The sequence below is a fragment of the Oreochromis niloticus genome, linkage group LG13 (genome assembly GCF_001858045.2).
Source record: "Oreochromis niloticus isolate F11D_XX linkage group LG13, O_niloticus_UMD_NMBU, whole genome shotgun sequence".
In the NCBI taxonomy this organism is placed as follows: domain Eukaryota; kingdom Metazoa; phylum Chordata; class Actinopteri; order Cichliformes; family Cichlidae; genus Oreochromis; species Oreochromis niloticus.
The window spans coordinates 11,471,392-11,493,480 of record NC_031978.2 but is presented as its reverse complement, the minus strand read 5'-3'; the positions used below and the strand labels follow the sequence as shown (position 1 = coordinate 11,493,480).

Sequence of the window (22,089 nt, the reverse complement as noted above, 5' to 3'; positions counted from 1 at the left end):
CTACACAACCCCCTGACGTGACGCTAAGTGAGCTAAGCAGGCAGCCAGTAAATCAGTCGGCCAGGTCGTGGCTCGAGATGTTTAAACCGGCTATAGGTTGTAAGCTGAAGGTTTATGTAATGCAGTAAGTGAAGGATTTGACCCCAGGGCAGACATAAACAACCACAGACGCAGTTTGTCTGGCCTCAGAGACGCCAACCTCTGACCTTACACAACACACTTTCTCTAATCCACTTCACCTCACCTTGAAACCCCGCCTCCTAGGGGGGCTGTGTGTATATGCGTGTGTGTGTGATTAAGGTAGCGCTCCTTCCAGCAGCTAAAGCAGCAAATCCAATAACTGGTCTCTATCGACTGGCACACTCATTAATTAGGGCTTAAAACGGCTTAATGCTCAGGCACTGCCCTACACTGAACACCCCCCTAAACACACACACACACACACTGCTGGCTGGCTGGCTCAGTTCTGCACACTGCTTGGAACGGGTTAGGTTAGAAGGAAGCTTGGATTCACTGACCGACTGATGGGAGGACAGATAAACGGATGTTTGTGTGAAGGGGATCTGCAGCCGGTGAAAAACGAGGGCTGACAGTTTGTGGTGTCAGGTGAGGTGTCGGACTGAGCAGTGGCGGGGGCGAAGAGAAACCGAGGTTCCAAGCTCCAGCCGTCACCATCCCCCTGCTGCCTGCTGATGGCCGGGCTGGCAGCTCAGTGACCGGGGTTAGAGAAGGGAAAGCTTCCCCGCTGACCTGGTAAAAGGACACCACCTGCTGGATCCAGCGCTTTACTGACACACACACACACACACAACACACACATCTACACTGAAATAATTCCCCTAAAATACCTGAAAACAGCTTCCAGAGCAGTCCTGGTACTAAGTGTGTATTCTGCTCTCCAGCAGACATGACAGAAGCAAGTTTTGCTGGGAGGCAGTTTGCAGTAATTTCCCCTGACAGCCCAATAATCAAACTCTGCTCACAATCTGCACCTCGAACCACAGCACTCTCTATTGACTGCTGCTAGTAAGGAGATTAATTACAACACACAAACACAGACACAGCTACCTCTCTCTGGTATACATCAGTCGTAGCCCACAGCTAGTGTCTAAACTCTGTTGTGTGTGTACGTGTTTGTCTGTGTTTGCATATTTATTTACAGGTGGGAGCATATGTCCTAAAGGCATGGTCCAAAGGGAAAGTGCTAACGTCACGTTAGAAAAACAGAGAGACTGTAATAGATACAGAAGATCTGGAAGCGGCGTTCAGGTCTGTCACTCAGCAGCCCCTTATGAATGTGTGTGTTCCTATCACTAAACAAATCAGCCAGTGGAGCGTGCCACTTTAAGAAAATATTTATCGCACAGTGCATAGATTATCAAAATTACTCGAAAAAAAGCCACAGAGTAAACTGACGCTACCCTGAATAAACTGGGTTGTGAGATCAGGTATTTTACTTTTTTTTTAAAAGAGTAAAATAAAGAAAAGAAAATCTGTCAGCGATGGCGAACGTGGGCTGTAATTAAAGAGTAAATTTCAAAAATCTGCAAACCAGAGAGATAAAAACACATGCTCAAACATCACAAAAAACGAAGGAATCGGACTCAATGTTGCAAAAAATTAAATCTAAAGACAATGAAAGATCTCTGAACCTACGTGTGTGTGTGTGTGTGTGTGTGTGTGTGTGTGTGTGTGTGTGTGTGTGTGTGTGTGTGTGTGTAGCAGGCAGGGGGCCTAGGGGGGTGAAGAACGCAGGCAGACGGCCTTGGTTTGCCTGGTTACAACAACACTGCCAGGGGCATGAAGGCTGCAGCTGCCACACACACACACAAACACACACACACACACACACACGCACAACACAAAACCATATTTCGCCCAACCCCAGGCATGCCCACCATCACCACCCTCACACCCCAGCGCTCCAGCTAAATCTTGGCTGGCACAAAACCGCACTCAAGAATATGTGTGTGTGCCTGAAGGCCATGCCCCTCGTCCTCTTCCACCAACCTGTCATGCCAGTTGTTGCTCTCGCTAACATGTGCATCTGACATGGGAACGCGATTGCTGACGCTGCGGGGTTTTGATCGGGATGAGACCGACATGCATTCCCTCACTGTCTTTTGATTTTCTTTGCTTTTTGTTTACGGCCACCTGGCAATTTCCACAGACTTTATTCTGTAAAGGCACAGCGGATTTCACATGTGAGCGTCACGCTTGAAAGTCAGTTTCATTTCCAGATCCACGACACAGAAGATCACCATCCCCTGAATAAACAGATAAAGAAATTACATATACTGGATATTAAAGAAGTATATTGTTTATGGGCAATTTCTAAAGCAGGATATAGTTGATGTTTTTCTGTAATTTAGAACTGAAGAAATCCTAACAATCAAATCATTTGCAAAATCCTCTAAGATCCAGTAATCTTTAAATATGTATATTTTAACTGGAGCGGCTTTGGTGCACCGCACTTCTATCAAACAGAGGAAAATAGAAATTGTGAAGACAGAAATGGCGATTAAACAAATGTCGGGTGAATTGGCATCTAATCGTCAAACTAAAAAAAAAAAAAATCATCTGTGAAGCAGCCTCTGTTAAAACTGCTCTTTTCCCCCATTAGTTTCCAGCTCACAGCTGTTCCCCTGCAGTGCTGAGCACAGTGTGAAGATCAGGAGGGGAAGAAAAAAAAAGTGTCTTAGATGTTACTAGCCTGCCAGATGTTCCATGAACAGTCACATGAAAGTTGCAACTCATCTGTCGCAGTCCTGCAAAACCAATATTCAGCACTTATTAAGGGAACAACATACAGGAGGCAGCGATCCTATAGCAGTTCAGTTTTTATTCCTTTTATTTTTTTGAGCACTGCACTGTGAACATTTATATTCATGCACGCTGAATAACAGCGTGAATATAATAACCTAAAGTCTGTCAGGTCAGCTTCTTCTTCTAAGAGCACGGCATGAAGTGAAAAATACTTTTCAGCATCTGATCACCAACATTAAAAAATACTATACTTTACTTAAAAATGTTTGTTTTTGTTCATTGATTTTTTAATTTGGCTTCTCTTGTGTTTGTTACTACAAAGCCATGTTAACTAATCATGCTTTTATTGTGAAGTCTTTATTTAACAGGTGCAAGAAAATGAGTTTTAATGACATTTTTGTTCTAAAAGAAAAGATCAGCACTCTTAAACCTTTATATAAGATTTAAAAACACTAAAACAGCATTTATATTATTACTGTTTTTTTTATTTTCAAATACAATTACTTGATATTACTGCTACATTTACATTGCATGCTGTGGTGCTTTAAAGTTTTTAGCTTTACATTAAAGTAAACATAAAGTTGAGATTAAAAGAAAATAAACATCATGTCTGCTTCTTGCGCTGATTGTAACAAAACCCATAAATATCCAGCTTACCTAAGTATTAAGTTATTATCAATAAATTAAAATTTAAAAAGGTCTGTGCAAAAAATCTTAATTGCAGATAAAGTGGGGCTAGTATTAGGCCGTCAGCTGTGCTGTACCCAATAAAACATCTGTAACAGACACAAACTTGGTAAATCTGTTTGTCTTTTTTCATCTTAAGACCTTTCGGTGCCATCACCTTCCGTATGATGTAATTTCATATTGTTAATATCAATTATTTTCCTTCATCATTTCAGGTGCTTTTTCTTTCATTCCGGTAAAGCGTCCCAGACAGCAGTTCACCAGCGTAAAACGAAAGGCTCCTGGCCAGTATTTATAATTAAAAATAAAATCTGGAAAGAGTTTAGGAAGGGATGTTAGAAATATATTCACGATCTGACGAAGCTGTAAACAGCTCTGAACGGGCACAGAAGTCGTCTCTGCTTTCATTTCTGCATTAACAGAGGTGTCGGTGCTGCTGCAGGCTGGGAAATCATCTATTTAATGTCAGAGTTGTTTGCTGCCGTGAGGCCTCCTGACTGTTTTAAGCCGTGTGTTTGAGCGTTTGCTTTGCTGGCATTAAAGTGTTTCTGCTGATGTTACTTTTAACATTTTTTCTAAAGAAGGGGCAGGTGCTTCTGCTCGAGTTTTCTACTTGTAGTTTTATGAAGTAGTGTTAGAGTCACTGACTGGGGCTTGAGATGTGACGCTTTGCACAGTTAACGCTCCAGCTTGCAAGCCTCTGGCTACAGCCTGACATCTGAGCTGCAAATCTGTGCGTCTGTGTGTGCGTGTGTGTGTGACAGAGCTGTAAAGCCACCGTTTGACAATGCTCTTTCAGCAGGCCGCCCTGCAGTCGCTCCCGGCTACGGGAGCCAGCTGGGCCATGCGGAGACAGAAACGATGAGAAAGGAAGAAGAGGAAGATGAAGGAGGAGGGAGACGACTGATCAGCGCCATCCAGAGGTAAGAACGCAAGTATGAGTGAGGAACGAAAAGGAGGCAGTGTCTTAAAACGGTTAATACTTCCTCACGTTTGCTTTTGTAAAAATTTGAAATGTAAAGTTAAATATTTGAAATGTTTGTACAGTAGCTGCTAACAAACCACATTCTGACTACCCAACTACCTACCTGTGATCAGTGCTTTATGATAAAAACCTGAAAGGCAAGGGGCTGCTGTTATGTGAAAAATAAAAATCTGTGAAAAAACAGCTATGTGTGATCAGTAAAAAAAAAAAAAACGCACGTGAAATGTAAGGAGGTGATGTTAATATTAGCGCTCTGTGGAAGATGAATACGAGGCGTTAACGACGCAGAACCTCACACTGGGCCTTCTTTGTCTTTATCCTCACTTTCTCCACATCTCACTCTTTTTATCGTCCCTCTGTTTCTCTGTACCTCTTAGATCACACACACATAGTGGCAAGTCATCACGCACAGATGCACGCACACACAAATATCTGTGTGTGTGTGTGTGTGCGTGCATCTGTGTGTGTGTGTGCGTGTGTGTGTGTGTGTGTGTGTGTGTGCGCGAAGACACAGATGAGACAAATGAAAGCTGTCCTGTTTTCTTCTGCCCAGCCTCTGCCAACTTCATTTGCAAATGAAAAGTTTTGCGAAGAGCGTCCTTTTGCTTCTGGGGCGGCATGGCAGCACACTGTGTGTTTGGGAGCGGGGGGATGAGGAGAGACGAGGGTTTGACAGAGGGTGTGTGTATGTGTGTGGCATGAGCCCAGATGAAGCAGCCCTCGCCTGAGGCTCGCTGTCCGCCCGCGGTAGCAGCAAGCCTGTTCCTTCTTCCCTGGCCCGCCGCGACCATTTGTTCCATTAACCAATCTCCTGGAGCCTCTGGTGCAAACACACACACTCATACACACGCATGCACTCGCGCACACACACATCCACAGGCATACATACTTCAACAACTGCTTGCACAGCTCATGCCACACATGGCCCTCCATCCTCCGCTCCATCCCTCCCTCCCTCCCTCCCTCTCTGCTCTCCTCCAGACGCAAGCACCATCTTTCTCCGTGGAGGCCATATGGCCCAGTGAAGCCTGTGGATCTACAGACACATCTGCGTATATGTTGCTACTCTTCTTAAAGGGCTGCACAGTGAGCTGCGTGCTCATAAAAGCGCTCGTACACCTCTACAGCACTCGCGCACCGAGGCCTGACAAACACACTCCGCTGTCACTATGCGTGGTTAAGCAAGCGTTGGTGTTGTGCTGGTCCGTCGTACATGTGTGCGAGAGTCTATGTGCGTGACCTAAGTGTGTACATGCGTAGTGATAATTGGTAAAACAGCCTGCCAACAGCTGTGGGGTGAGAAAAGGTTGCGTGGTGTTTAGTACGGAAAGCAGAGGGGAGGAGGAGAAGAGAGGAGAGGAGAAAAGTTGGAGCAGGAAAGGAAAGTAAAGTGAAAAGAGATAAGAAGAAGAGAAGGGGGAGGTAAGAGGAGACGGAGGGCAGAAGAGCCACAGCTGAAAAAATAATTAATATGAATAGAAAACTGGAGAAGTTACAGTTAATTTAAGTCACATTTCCCAACCAACATTACTCTATTAGAAAAAGGTTATTTCATATATAGAGAGATCAATAGATATGTTTTCCTTTTTCATGTTAAAGCTGCATTATAAGAGAAATTTCCAACTAAAATGGACTAAAGTGGATTAAAGTTTCAGGGCCAGCTGTACATGTACTCATGCAGCGTTTTCATATTTTAATAATATCTTTACTTTAAAAGAAATGCTCATTTTTACTTATGTCATGATTTTAAATATTTTGGAATAACTAAGAATGCATGATTTGCACTGAGAGTTTAATGTTTCTATTAACTAATTCATCTGCACTGCAAAATGTTCACTTTTGTCACAGTTTTAGCAAAATCTAAAACCATATTAAGCCAACCAAAACATCTTTTTTCTTCCGTTTGTGCTTGTATTAAGTTGTTTTCACATAATACAAACTTACAAACATCACCTGCCCACCTGATCGGCTGTCTTTAGTTAGTAAAGGCTGATTTCTTGTTTGTATTTTTCTGACACAAAAGCATCTGAAAACGATCAAATACCTTAGTAAACATGTTAAATAAAATATTCTTGAACACTAAAAAAAAAAAAAATACTATTTAAACCTAAAATCCCAAACTACATTAAACACTAAACTAAATCATAATGTTTTTAAAAAAGGCTGATAAAAACGATAATAATCGCAGCGCTTTTATATTCAACATTTGCATCTATGCATCTTCTCTAACTCGCTGCTGTCCTGCTCCATCTCTCCACCCTCCGCTCCATTTCTTCATTTCCAAGCAGAAAAAAAGAAAAAGAAGAAAGAAAAAAAAGCAACAACACAGAAATAGTAAAATAAATAATTAAATGGTGCAGCAAAACATTGTGTGCTAAAACCCCTGTGTAGTTTGGCAATCAGCTTGCCCATGTAAAAATAAATCAAGCTGATTTTCCAAATGTTTTGTGCGTGGTGCGCTGTTGCCGCTCTTCGCAGCACAGATTGCAGGCCGATGGAGAGGCTGTGGGGAGGGGCGGGGCGCTGGATATTGAACCCACTTACACCAGCTTGTTAACACGTACACCTTAACCCCCGAGCGGCACGGCGGGGCGCCCACCGAACACTCGGGGCCTGCGGGGACCAGCGAACATATACCCGACATATAGACGCGCAGGCACACCGAAGATCACGACAACAAGTACAAGAAAAGAACTGATGACGTACTGGCTTAAACGCACACAAACAAAACTGCATGCACACACACTCGGAAGCGACATCTCAAAGTTCAAGCCTGTCGCTAAACTTCCCAAACTCCAACAAATGTTATTCTCTTATACTCTTATTATATATATTCTATAATGTTTACCTCAAAAAGAAGCACATATAGAGATTAAAAAAACAAGTTTTAGCAGCATTGTGTATCATAAATGTTAATCACACCTCTCTACCTCATCTCTATGTTGCACCTTTTTTTTAAAAAAAAGCAGATAAATGCCAAAACTACTCGTCAAACCCGTATAAACGCACTCTCGAACAAACACACCTTCTACCGGCTGCAAAATAAAATGCAAAAACGCGGTCAGCTGGCTTAACAGTCGCTCCTGAAGTGACCTCTTGTAGAACTGAACTCGAGAGATTTTTAAATATCAGGAGGATTCATCAACAAACTAAGTGTCAAAGCAGAAAATAAAACTCAGTAAATGCCAAGAGTGATTATCGTGGTTCAGTTGGGAGAAGAGAGAAGTTAGGTGCCAACTTCCCAGCCAATCCACTTTTGGCAGCCACATTCCTGCTCTGCTAAACCTCCTGAGAACATGCAATAGCAACCAACACACACACGCATACACACATACACAAAATACCACAGCAACATATGCACAGAAACATACAGAATATTCATACTTCACACTCCTTGTCAACTTAAATAGCTTTTCTTTCTCTAAACCACACAAAGAGTCACACAGAACCAGGAGACAGCTGTGACTTGGTAAACTTTGTTTTTTTGGCAGCGTGTGACTATCGACAGGTTAACACCGGTGGGAGGTAGACAATATGTAGTGTCATGGATGGAGCAGGAGAAAAGGGTGAGCGTGATTGCAAGTGTGTGTGTGTGTGTTAAGAGGAAAAGTGGGGGGCACTGGGGTAGAGATCCTGCAGAGTGGGGCAACAACACCCACACACCCTCTCCCACATTGGCAGAGCCAGGCTGTATGCCAGGCGCCCCGTGGAGACACACGCCAACTGGGCTCCGCACTTAAGGAGGAAGAGACCCCCGCATCACGCATACACATGTACAGATACTGTAGCATAAGCCAAAGATGGAAGCACTTTTAGCTGCAGCTTTCATAAGTAAAGAAACCCAACAAATCTTCATATTTAGGACGTTTGAGTCATTTTTACGCATTTTCACCTAAAATACAAATACTCAGCTGTTACACTATCAGATTTATTTTCTCTTAACTGACTTCTCAGTTCATTAGCTCACTCTGTTCAGCTTTGTTCTTTTCTTAAAATCCACACTGCAATGTTCTTCTATGACTTGAAGACTATTGATGGTTTCTAAATTCTCCAAATCTTACTTTACTCTTCACTGCAGTGTAATTAAGTCTATTAGAGTGTGAAAAATTCACGGGAGCATCGTGTGTCAGCTCCCACTGACAAGAGATCAACTTACCACTGCTTATTATAGGTTTAGTCACCGCTGAGACGCACAACTTCTCATGAATTACCCACTTGTTAACTTCATAACTCATCTGAGCCACAGAGGTGTGAAGAAGCACAGCTGTAAACGAGCAATCTGATAAAGGAGCGCCTAACGTCCTCGATTTAAGACTTTTTTCCCCTCAACATGTCCCCGTTATACATTTTGAGCTGTGAGAGATTTGCATTTGAACGGGGTGAACAGTCGCAACCGCTTCGTTATACTGCTATAACTACTTTACTTTCCTCCGGTCTGTTATGTAAGAGAAAAGTTTCTGATCAGGAACTCTTGGTGTGTGCAGCCTCAGTACAGACAGCAGGAGAATAAAGCGCTGACACAAAAACCACTGTGTCAACAAAAAATTAAAACAATTCTTATATAAAAATAAACATCAGCTGTGCAGAAGATTCACTGGTGGGGGGACAGAATGTGAAGAAAACTGTGCTTCTGTTTTTAAAAGGCTCGCTGCCATCGCTGTAGAAATGTAAAGAAACGAACATTTAAAACACTCCGAGAGCAGGAGTGTTTTATATGTAATGTCACTGATGTTTACGGGACTCTTTCAATCAGATAAAATTCTTGACGGGGAGTTTGCCCTCTGCTGCACGGACAGTATGTGTAGCTGTGTAGTTATGTGTGTTATGCGCCCACCTGTCCTTCATGCGCTGGTGCATGCGACCGTGCTGGACACACTGTTCTTCCATATCCGAGCAGCGAGCTCTCAGATTCTTCACCGTTTCCTCCAAGTGTTGTTTCTCCAATGCCAGCTGTTCCAGCTCACTTCTGCACACACACATACACAGCTGCTATATTCACACTACCAACGTACGAAGCATTATACAACCAACAAACTGAATTCATCATCCACTTTTTTCCTTTAATATAAGACTTTTTAGTAAAGTGTATCTGCGTAGTCCCAGACAATGAAATAGCAGAGATGGCAGCAGAGTCTTTGTTAGTGTGTGCACACATCTTACGAGAACGTATGTGTCATCAAATAAATGGCATCAAGGTAGCTCAGTGGTTAGCATTGTTGCCTCACAACAGAGCTCACACACCTGAGTACTTTTCTCTGGTGTATTCTCAAAAAACAGGCTAGGTTCATGATGCCTATGTTGATCCAGGAAATAGAAGTCTCAAGAGGCAAAACAACAAATAAATAGTGACTTCATTTACTCTTTGGTCAAAGATGGCAAACATACCTGTTTTAAGATCACCATTTTCCACTCTGCCTACCTAACATCAACAGTAGAGGTAACAGCAGGAAATGCAGGGATAAAAATAAAGGTAATGGGCTGCATGTCCAGACGTAGTAAGTGTCACTTTCACAACATTACACTGGCCAATCTGCAGCAGCACACTTGATAAAAGGTGCAGAGTCAGCAGGACTACCAAAAACAGATGATCATTTTTCTTTTTCTTCCTGCAACTGTCTCACTGTAACCTCACTTAGCCCGAGTGAGGCCGTCCAGCAGGACTTTAACCGCTACGTTGGGCTTAGACTCCAGGAACTCAAACAGCCCAAGGCACCAAACACACCACCACGCTGCTGCTAAACTACATAATGCACACATCCAGAAGATGTACACAATGAGCCTTCAGGCCAGTGTGTCTGCATGACTCTGTACCTATAAAAACTCTATACGTGTACCTGGCACTCACATCCTTCCAAACAAACAAAATACACAGTGTACTTTGGTGTGTGTGTTGTGTGCATGTGTCCTGTGGTTGGTGAGGCCAGTGCGGTCTGGCAGGGCCAGATTGGAGGCTGTCATGTGACTAATGTGCAGCACAGCTCCAACAGCTGACAGGACACTGAGCCCAGGGTCACTGTCATACACACACCCACCCAGAAGACAATCACATACACAGACACACACGCATTCAGCCCAGATGGAGAGCTGGGCAGGCCTGCTGTGACTACTGTAGCATCAGGTTAACAAGAAAACAGGTCAGACTGGAAAGCAGTATGTAGTATGTTGACGTGCTCTGTTCACACAGCCTGGATAGATGATGCTTTGTGAAATGATGACATGGATGTCCAGCAGATAGAGGGAATAAACAACAGAGTGGCAGAGCAAACAACTGTTTCATGAAAAAAAAGCCACTGAGCTAGGAAGCAAACAGCAAATTTAAAAAAAAAATAAAAAATTAAGGCATAACTGAGCGAATAAATGTTTAAACACAGAGGAAACACTGACCTGCTTTTTTCAGCCAGCTCTTCCAGTTTGGTCCCCAGGTTGCAGCACTCCTCCTTCAGCCTCCCAATGAGGGAATTCTGGGAACTCAGGAGACCATCCAACTCTCCAACTGTAATCAATGATGGGAAAGCTGGCAGTCACTTTAGGTTTAACCACCACAGGTGACGTCCTTCCAGAAGGAGGTGGAAGTCCTCACCTACCGACCCTTTTCTTTAAAAATTAAATATTATTTATTTTGGATGCAAACATAGTTTAATGCCATCAGTGATTCTATAGCTGACTGGCTTCAATGATGATATCAACATGTGCCAGCTAAATATAGAGAAGAATTCGACACCTTTTTCTGAATGATAAATTACACATAGGTTATAGAGATACAGATGTGTATTCAGGTCCTTTCAAAATAAATCTCCAGTCCGACCAAAACCAAACTGAGCCTAAATAGACCATTTCCAATCTAATACTTAAACACAACTGAATAAGTTGCTCTGACAGTGTAGCAGCTGTTGTTTACCTAACAGCGGTTACACTCCCTTTAATTAACTGCTGCTATATGTAAAAAGGACAATCTCAGTAACAAGGACATGATGATTACATTTTTAAGCCGCGGAGCCAAATCAAAAAAATTGACAGCATAATAAATGTTTTATGCGTATGCAGGTTTTAAACACAAGGAAGAGTGAGAGGCTTAATTTGAAGACTGTATCTGCCAGTTTCACCTCTGAGAATATAAAATACTGAATGTCAAAAAGAAGATTTGGGCTACTGCTTTTTTTTTTTTTTTTTTTTTCCCCCCCACAGGTGAGAACGATACAAGCACAGCATAATCATTAAGATATCATCCAAGTATATTTTTACTATAGCGCCACAGCTCATAAACCTGAAAGGAAGGAAAGATAATAGACTATTTAAATGACAAGGCAAGAGAGAACATGAGGAGAGTAAAGCATCCATCCTTCAAAGTATTCAAGTATACCTGCATACTCCCCTCAATATTATTGATATAATTAACAGACAGAGATCTGATTCCAAATCTGGAGAAATTATTGAAAGACATTTACAGAACCCTATAAAAGGCCTCCATATTTTGGAAAATCTCAGTTGCCCCTTTTATTCTAAGCTGATAAAATTAGCAGTTTTGTATGCTCATGTCATTAAAAGATTAAAAATTATAATTAAATAAGTAAAAAAACAAAATTGTGGGTCAGGGCCAATAATATGAACAAAAAAAAGTTAGAAAAAAAGGATATCATGCCAAAGTGATCTGTACTAAAGGACTGCACTAGAGGATGTTCACTGTGTCTGGTAAACTGGAGTCATCATGTGAGATCTCATGTTTTAGAAAGAAAAATCATTGTTTAAATGTTGGTGTGACTATGTGTGCTGCTTGGTTTCTGTGCAGAATAAAAATTACACCGTGACTGACTAAATAAAATACAATAAACATAACATGTTGTTATGAAAAGTTAGCAAAAAGACATTTCCCAACTTCTGTGGGCACATAAAAAAAACCCAAGTGGCCTCACGTCAGAGGACAACGTCTACCTTATGGACAGCGCAGAACAATGAAACTAAAGTCACATATAGGTACATATGTCTCTTTGAATCTGCAAAAAATGCTTTAGTCAACAATCCTATTAAAATAAAAACTGTTCAATAGACACAAATAAATGTACAGAAAAAAAGCAGCCATGCAGAGAAGAGAGAATTTAAATATAAAGTGCGTGAGAAGGGTAAAACAAGGTGGAGAAAAAGAGCGGATAGTTGTTTGAAAGCGCTTTCTTTCTCCTTTCCACCCTTCCTGCCACCTCCTCATCCGCTCATGGGTGCCTCTTTCTGAACAATCCAACACGGGGCTTTCATCGTTCCTTTGAAATGGTCCACGTTCAGCTCTCCAACATATGTCTGCTCTTTTAAAATAACAATGGCTGCCGGTTGGATTGAGGGAATGATCCACCTGCTCCGGCATTCTGTTACAGTCGACCAAAAACCAAAAAACACCAAGGACTCGCAGTCTTTGAAAAGTAACTCAGACTTTTTTCCTTTTCATACGGCAAATATTGTGGAGAAAATAAAGATATATTGTGATGTCAGATCTCTGCAGGCAGAAACTGGACTCTCTCCTTTAGACATCTCTCTCCGTGCTGCAGATTAGCTATTAAAGCAGAAAGTTATACAAGTCTTGATTGGGAGCATTTTAAAGGGTAATGCTTAGGATGATGAGCACCTCATCCATTGACTATGACTCCAAAGGAACCTCTAACCTATTTTATTTCACTGTCCACAGCCGCCTCACTACCACAGACAATGTAAGTCGAGCAGAAATTGGATGCTACTGAGCATTAAACTATTAAACTAAACTACACAAACTCACAGCCGTGCACACACACATACACTCTACAAAGTTTGGTCAGTGCTGGAAAAGTTGTATGAAGAATGCTAATTAGCTGAACAGGCTTTGAATGCGTCTGGCCATGCGTAGGCCAAAAAGAACCCTGGGACACAGAAACACAGCAGAACTGGCACTGGAAACAAACAGAGGAAAAATGAGGGAGGGAGGGATGGAGGGAAGAAGCGTGGCAGGGAGGGAGGGACAGAGAGAAACAAATATCTGATATCATCTAGAGGCTGCTCTGTACACATTTACTCAAAAAAGAAACATGAAAAAAAAAAATTCAGAAAAAAGAAAAAAGGTGGGAGGGAGCGGAGAAGAAGTGAGAGAGGAGGGGGGGAACGGATGGATGGAAGGACAAACGGATGGACAGAGAGGCGGGATTTGGAGAGCAAGAAAGCTAATTATCCAGCTCGTCTGTTGGGTTGCACGGGGAGAGGAAGTGATGCGAGCTACTAAAGGACGTCCACCCCTCTATCCCCTCCCCATCCACAGTTTCCTGCTGTGCTCTGATGTCAGCTCTCTTTAGACAACATGTGTGCTGTCGACACGCGCCAGCAAAAAAACTCTTTGTTTACCCCCCCACCTCCACCGCCACCACCCCTCCCTCTATCCATTCCTCCCTCTATACCCTCCATCTTTGTTCTGCGTACCAGCAGGCTCCCGGGTTGTTGAAGGGAACCACAGGTAAATAAAAAGATAGGGGAAGGGAGGGAGGGGAGGGAGAGTGGGGGAGGGAGAGTGGCTGAGGGTGGGTGGTGGGTTATTGGGGGGGATATCCAGATGGTGCAACAGATGTGCTAGCAGCAGCAGCTCTGCTGTGCAGACAGACAGGGAGCTCTGAGCTGGGTCTCCCTGCTCTGCTCCCATCACCTTCCCTCTGCTCTGCCCCTCTTCTCTCTATTCTCCTCTTAAGGCTTCTGTTTGGCTCTTTCTGCTCTGTTCTGCACTTCTGAGGTCACTTCAGCCATGTTTTGCACAGTTCAGATGAATTGCTCTCCTCTCTGTGCCGTCATGGCAGGGACGAGGGGGCACAGAAAGAAGAAAGACACCCTTCAACTGGATGATGCAAGTTCAAGACCTTGTTTGAACAAAGATCCACCATACTGAATCGTCCTTGAGGAGGAGAATGAAAATCGTCCAGCTCAGTGGATGTGAATGTGTAGCTGACCCTGGTCATCTCTGCTGTTTTGCCTCTTGTTGTTCTGGATATTTGACTTTAATTGCTCCGTCCCATTCAGTCCTGCTGCGTTCTGTAGTCGTGTTTGTGTCGACTGTACACCGACCTCTCCTCTGTGTTAGAACTGACGTGCCTGTGTACTGCAGGGGACTACAGTAAACCTAGTTGCGATGCAAATCTGAGAACAGACGGCGGCATAGCCATGTACAGTTTCTCAAGTGTGTGCAGGCCTTCGCTGAAAACTTTTTAAACAATGAACCTGCTCTATCAGCATCCACAAACTCGGATTTCTTTATTCACATGTTGTACATATAACATTTAAAGATTCATTAGTTCCCGACCCTTTTTTTTTGTTTGTCTGAAGCATAAAACAGAATAACAAACATTACAAGATTCCTTCTGCTAATGCAGTTTTTAAAGCGTTTTAAAAATTATAAATATGAAAAGCATAAAAAAAACTCTTGCAAAACATGTAAGCTTTATAATGTTCAATGGTTTTTACGTTACAATATAAATTGCTTTAAGAAGCTTTATCACGCTTTGCTCGTCCAAGTTTTCCAGAAAGCATTTATTAAACTGCAACACCGAGCTGTGGTGCAGTCTGTAAGTATTACGACAGCATGACTCTGAATGACAGGTTCTGTGGTGACTAAAATGCCGATGGGGAAGAAAGGAGGGGCTTTTTCTTTTGAAGAACTGACCTGTCCTGATGTGAGCCAAAAATGGCTGATTAAGTCAGAGAGGTGAAAAGAGGACATTGTGACCTGTGCCGCAAGTCAAAAGCATGAAGACAAACCCGTTGTCACTGCTGTGGATTGAAGCACTGACCTCTCTGCAGGTGTTCGGCTTCTGCTTGCTGCAGCATCACAGTCAGCTCTCGCTCCCTTTCCCGAGCTGAAAGAGTCACAGATGCCATTTCCTCTTCGTGAGCCCGGTCTGCACCCTCTCTGTCCTGTCTTAGGAGAAAAACCAAGAAGTTAAAGAAAGAAAAAAAAGAAGAATCAGTGAAAGAAAACGTGTTTTCACCATTTCTACACACTTTCTAGTTTCTGGCACATCATTTAAAAGCGCACTGCAAAAAAATACACGCACAGCGGCCCATTATTAGAACCCTAAAAGACTAGATGAGAGTGTTCTGATACCTCTATAGCTGCTGTGTACACATGCACAGCATCGCATGTGTAAAGGAAAATAATGTGAAAAGTCTCCACAGCCACTCGCTGACATTCTGTGGCGTCTTACTCATCACACTCTGCGGGTGATGGTGCATGAAAAAGGTTTCACTCTGAAGCATTTCAAGCACAATCTTTGTTTTTAGGTAGGAATTTGTGTTTTGTGGCTAAAAACGGCAGAAATAATGAGTCTAATGTTCTACTCCTGCAACATAATGCAGAAGACGATTTGTACACTTAGATCAAGTTCAAGTCTGTGCATTAACAAACATGTCAATCAGTGCATTTAAGTGGCTTCTGGTTACAAAGGAGATTAGTTTGTTGACACACTGAGAAACAATTTTCCTGCGTGCAATCTGCTCTGGAAGCAGTACTTTTAATAACTGCACTCAAACTGAGAAGTGGAAACTAGGCGTTAAGTTAAACGTCAGATCATATTCATTACTGTTGGTGTTTCAGACTTCCCAGGCGTCCAGTAACAAATGCACAAAGGCTTACAATGTAATCGGGGGCATTTATCAAGTGAATCCCAGCTAGCTGACAAGAATCCGCCAGGTCGTATCTGCAGCCGTTTCTATAAAAAGAAACAATATGTATCTGTGTCTAGAGACAGTCAGAGAGGCTTTTTGCTAAAACCAAGGTGAGAGAGGAAGCAGGAGGAGAGCACATACATGAGAAAGAAAGGAAGGGCAGAAAGGACAATGACAGAAAAGACTTGGAGGGGGTCGAAGGGTAAATGTGTCAGGCCACTGTCAGCTTAGAGACCCCTGAGTGATACAGCAGCTGTCTCATTCACACAACACTCGAACTGCCATCCCGCACATTTTGATAAAAGGTTTGATATATGCTACACTAATGCTGAGAACACACAACAGTGAGTCAGCTGATCTGTCATGTCTGTAAGTATGTGAAGAAGGAGTCAAATAACTTTAAACTGCATTCAGATTTGTGTCGGTATCGGAATAGAACAGGTACGATTCAAGCTGAGGTGCTTCTGGCTTTGAACAACGGCACATTTTGTTCCTGTCTGAACCAAACTTTCTATCTCAACTAAGTCCAAACGTACCCAAACAACAGAGAGACAGACAAAGAAGGAAAGAAAAGAAAAACTACAAAGAGCGGAAAAAAACGAACAAATAAACAGAACTCTTCCTGAAGTCCAAAGGCGCTAATGAAGAGAGAATTCTCCAGTTTAAGTGAAAACTTTTCTCCCCTACAGCGCTTGGCCTGCATCTCTAAAGTGACCGCGTCTGTCTGTTCCTTCGTGTGTGTGTGTGTTCTCCTGCTGTCCTGCTGTCTGGGGTGTGAAAGCGGGTGGCGGGTGTGCAGGGGACACAAGGAGACTGTGTGTGTCTGTACGCGTATGAGTGTGTGTGTGAGTGAATGAACCCCCGCTGGGCTTGAACAGCAGCCTGAGCCACCAAAGCGCACACCAGGGCTCAGCGGGAGATGGCGGGCAGGCGTTGCCAGCCATTTGGTCCTGCAAGAGGTTCCAGGGGGCCGTGTGTATTTGTGTATTTCTATGAGTGTGCGTTTGTGTGCGATTGGGACGAGGGGTGGTGGTGGGGGGGGGGGGGGGGGGGCTCACACCAGACCTGTTTACCCACCAATTAGCATCAGACAGATCGCCAGAAAGTTCCAGCAGTCAGCAATAGAGTGGTGGTGAGGAAGAGGAGGGTGATAAAAACTGAGGATAGGAAATCAAAAGACAGAGAGCTTCACATTTGGCATCTGCTTGGTCGTGCTGATTTACAGAACCGAACCTCAGAAGTACGACCTAGTTAAGTACAGAGAATTGAACAAACGGACTGGAAGCTTTCGTTCCTGGGTGAAGAAACCCGAAAGAAGTGCGCCGAGTTTAGGTTTCGGTTCGATAAGTTGGGCACGAGTACTTGTATCTTTGTGACAAGAGCCTGAATGCCTCACCAACGATCAAACTGAAGCTGGCAGATCAAACTTCCGCGGTCGTTTCTCCCCTGCGCCATTTTGTACCTCTAATCCAATGCAACATGTTTACTTGCAAATTGCTGTCACAAAATGGCTGCTGATGAGCACTATCAAATTAAAGCATAAAAAAGAGAAAGCGAAGGCGAGGTATCAGCGAAAAGCCAAGCCCTGGAGCAAGCATAAGGGGTGACGGGTAGAGCAGAGGCTGAATATGTGGGGCTGGAGCTGTAGAATTCTCCTTGGGCATTAATCTGCCTTCCAGTTAATTGGTGAATGGGCTCTGGGATGCTGCCTGTGGCAGGAACTCTTGTTTGGGCCTAGGAGGCAATAGACTGACTGTTCAGTTAGCAGATAGCTGGGCCTGTTTGTATATGCCTGGCCTGATGCACAGTAGGACAGCTTGATAAGTATGGCGGAGAGCTGCATGGGCCAGGGGCCTAAGGTAGGCTGGAATGGCTCTGGGGCTGCGTCCAGGTACAGTGGCTGCTGGGTAAGTGGGAGGTGGCAGAGGCGGTGGCTGGCTGACTAGCTGGCTGGAGTGGTGAGGAAGAAGAGGGAGCCCAGTCCACACTGCCTGCTTAAGTGGGCACTATTCAAGCTGTTGCCCATTAGATGTGGGGTGCCAGGGCCTGACCAAGCGCGGAGTTTGCAGCACCCCATGGTGCAGCCGGCATCCCACGCCAGAACCACCAAATGCCGTGGTTTATCACAGAACGAGCACAAATTGGAGTCAGACGGTGGACTTGGAGGAATTGGAGACATTCGCCAACGCCAGACACAACTGACCGCTGTTCTGACTAAAGTAAAAACAGAATCAACTCTCCACTATATAACTCACATACATATACGTGCATATTTAAAGCATAAAAATACGAATATACACACACACACACACACACACACACACACACACGGAGATAATGGGGAAAAACAATCATTTAGTTTATATTTGGCTGTAATTTCAAATGCTTAAAAAGCAGTCACAAGATTGATGAAGCAAAAACTGGAGCCACTTATTCAACCCACTGCAAGATAAAGAAAGCGTAAAATATTGACGTGTATCGTATATTAATTATCTACATAAAAACAAGCATTAAGCTAAAAAGAACAATTCCTCAAATTAATGAATATTCAGATTTATGCTCTGCAATATTCATGTGGTGCAAAATAACAGGTGTGAAATTAACATACAGGTGAACAGACTGTGAACTGAGCCTATAGCAAAAAACATGTGAAAACACAGGCTTTGTTTGCAACAAAAAGGACTGAATGTTGCAGGTACTGATGATCCCTGCAAAGAGTTGAAGAATCAAGACAAAGACAAATAGCAGCATTTCTACTGCACAGGTAAATACTTACGAGAGCCCAGAACCAGAAGATGCTATCAATTATTGAATTAGCGGTTCAATGTAACATTTTAATTGCAGAATTACAGATTTATGTATGATGTGAAATGTCCTACACATGTAACCAGGATCTCATTATAGTATCAACAAAAAAACAAACTGATTTCTGAATGAGATTTTTAAGCACCTATTAAATTAATTAAAGGAAAACGTTGGCGCTCCCCGCCACTGATTCATTGAGTCTCTCTAACTCTACTGGGTTCCTCCAATTACCATCCCTTCTTGATGCAATCTCTCATAGGTCCTCAAAAGGATTGACTGAGAAGGTCCTAACACTCAGTTTTTCCTAATTTACAGCCTGTACAGTGACCCCTGGATAGGGAGCACTGCCATCTTTGAAGAGACCTCCCTCACCAGAATAAAAATGTTAAATTTAGGAGATAGTTTCTTTTATTTTAAGGCCACAAATGAAGTCAAATCACCCTAGCAAAACACAGCATACCAGATCTGGGTCAGGTTTTTCCCTTTGTTTTGCCACTTATATGAACGTAGCTATAAATAAACCCCAGTTAATTTCCACCCCATTTATCGAGTCAGTAAGATTTTACTGAAATAAACTCATAGTATACTATAAAATGACAACTGTTAATTATTTGCTCTCTAACCGCTCAAAACGGTGACACTCGTGATGATTCACTCTGGTGGAGGAATTCCAGTAGATACACAGTTATTTATGATAGACTGCATCAATCAGACTATATTAATATTCAACAGTTTGATACGCAAGACTACAAAGATGATTTCTGCTTATGTGCGAGTGCGATGTTTATGTGTGCGACAGAGAGACGGTGAGCGAGCGGCCTCGTGTAGGCCCGTCTAACTGGTAACTGCCAACAATCGATGAGCGCGATACAGAGAAAATAATGTGACATATTGAACATTTGCAGCGCTGCGTATCGGTGATGTCGCACACAATAAACATCTGAATTGTTCCGTGTGGCAGACCACGCAGAGTGTCACACGATTTCCCGTCACACGCACCTCAATGTGTTTTAGCACATTTTTATTAAACCTCTGGGTGATGCAAGTCAATCACTCTGCTCCCACATTTTTTCTTCCGGCACCCCTCCCTTCATCTTGCTGTCCGACTCCGTGAAGCAAGCACATCCAACACAGAGGCGGCCTGATGCAGCCTCACTGCTTCTTTACTCTGCACCCAGCCTTATATATATCTATACATATATATAGATATCCGTCCATCTATCTGTCCAGAGCATTCTCATCTCTGCTCCGATCCTTTTTTTCCTCCCGTTCCCATCTCTCCCTCCTCCTTCCTCTTTTCCCTCCCACCCTTTTTTTCCTGTAACTAAACTGGCTGTGTCTCTCTCCATCTGCTGGTTCTTCCTTCAGCGGCCCTGCACCTGTTCACACCTCCTCTCCTGTTGGCCACCTCTTCTCTCTTCTCCCCTCTCTCCCCCCTTTATCTCTCTCTCTTTTTCTCTTTCTCTCTCCCTCCCTCCCTCTCTCTGCGCTTGGTGCGATGCTGCCAGGTCCATTCCTGGCTCAGTTAGCCTCTCTGTCATTCAATCCATCTGTCGGCAAGTCAACTTTGTTTACAGCGGGCGGCCCAAGCCTCTTTTCTTCTTCAAGGAACACTAAAGCCCCCCGCCGACACCAAGGTCAGTGGTTAGCAAATCGTGCCCGAAAAGCAGAAAGCTGCAACTGTTAAAAGTAGCGCAAAAAAAAAAAAAAAAAAAAAAAATCTCTATATACCCCCCGCCTCCCAAACTAACACACATATGCAAAAGTATGCACAAAAAAAAGTGTGCAATTTTGCTCATCTGAAAAGCTGTTTAATCTCCCATGCATATGAATAAATGTATGCATATACACACAGACGGCTACAAATAGACACGACCCTTGCAGAAACAAACATTTGCTGTTACAGCACACATTCCCTCAGAGAAAAAACCCAGCTCTAGATTGAAGCAATTAGTGGCTGATTGGCCTCTGTCATCATCTATCTGCTCACAAAACAGAGCGAGAGAAGTTTAAAAATCTTAATTGGCACAGATGACTGATGGTCTTAACACAAGAAAAGCGGCCTGGCAGCGCAGGCATCTGTGATTTTTAAAAATAAACACACAGCATACGTACAATATGCTCTCATATTGACCCAATCCAGAAACCAAGGACCCAACGTCAGTGTCAAATCTGTGCCCCGCAGAAATAGTTGTGGGTAGCATATGTGGCAGTGCTCGAGGTCAAATCTATTTTAGCAGAAAAGGTAAACGACTGCCTAAAATTAATTATTTCAACCAGGCTACTTCTCATTAGCCATCTTTTAAAGTGTATGTCTAATACCTGTTGTGTAAATTTTATGGGACAAATATAATAACAAAAGGTTCTGGTTAATTACCCAAATAAACAGAAAGAAATCTGTGATTACAACTGTACATGTCTTAATGTTAAACACTTAACTTACATGCAATGCAATAAAAACAGAGAGAGGAAAGAGTGAGAAAGGTACTTATACTACAAGTTCAAATCTTACTACAGCAGATTTTTCTCTGCTGGCATGAGCACCGTCTACCTGTGATGGAATTCACTTCTTACTTGAAACATGCATGATGTTATTTAAAACATCCATCAGCCTTCACAGTGGGTCGTGTGCTTGGAGGCAACAGGCTCAAAGGAATATGCACCACTTTTCTCTGCTTATACACCCAAACGGTCATTAGTGAACTCAATCATCTGCTTACTTTCATACCTCGTGTCTCTGACAACGTCTCTCCTCTCCCCTGGGCTATTTATTTATAATCAGCTGTGTCTTTACCAAGTAGCAACCACTAGAGTTGCCAGAACCTGCAGTTCCCCTGGTGGCCACTTGAGGATGCCTAAGAAAATCGAATAAATTCCCAGAGGCCCCCTCTTCTTAAAATACTTTACAGTTATTTTTTTTCTTTTTGCATTCTTCAGGACAACTTTACAGGTTTAAATTTGAGTAAACTTTGCATCTGGAGTGGTTGCACTGACTAACTGTCCCGGCACAGGGAGCTGTAGCCGGACAGGATTTGCTAGGCTTCACCTCTGCTAACTGGTATCACCGATTGCTGCTGATGCAATCCTTAATGAAATTATCTGACAAATAATACAGCTTGCTGTGTACAGACTATCCAAGGAGTTGTGCTTCAGTTTTGGTGAGTGAAAATCTGGTATTATTAGTGCCT

The 22,089-nt window shown here is 43.1% G+C and overlaps 1 protein-coding gene and 1 long non-coding RNA gene across 3 annotated transcripts in view; one reads left to right on the top strand and one right to left on the bottom strand.

Moving 5' to 3' along the window:
• Nucleotides 1-22,089, bottom strand: part of sdccag8 (SHH signaling and ciliogenesis regulator sdccag8) — a 52,038-nt gene that overhangs the window by 7,323 nt on the left and 22,626 nt on the right. For both annotated transcript variants that reach the window (XM_025897676.1, XM_003438302.5), the window contains exons 14-16: nt 15,223-15,350; nt 10,823-10,931; nt 9,273-9,404 (exon numbers count right to left, since the gene is read on the bottom strand). In XM_025897676.1, the coding sequence (XP_025753461.1) occupies nt 9,273-9,404; nt 10,823-10,931; nt 15,223-15,350 (369 nt within the window). The remainder of the gene's footprint in view (nt 1-9,272; nt 9,405-10,822; nt 10,932-15,222; nt 15,351-22,089) is intronic.
• Nucleotides 787-4,651, top strand: LOC112842001 (uncharacterized). Its single transcript, XR_003213552.1, has 2 exons — nt 787-1,026; nt 1,163-4,651. It is a non-coding gene; the product is annotated as an uncharacterized LOC112842001 (long non-coding RNA).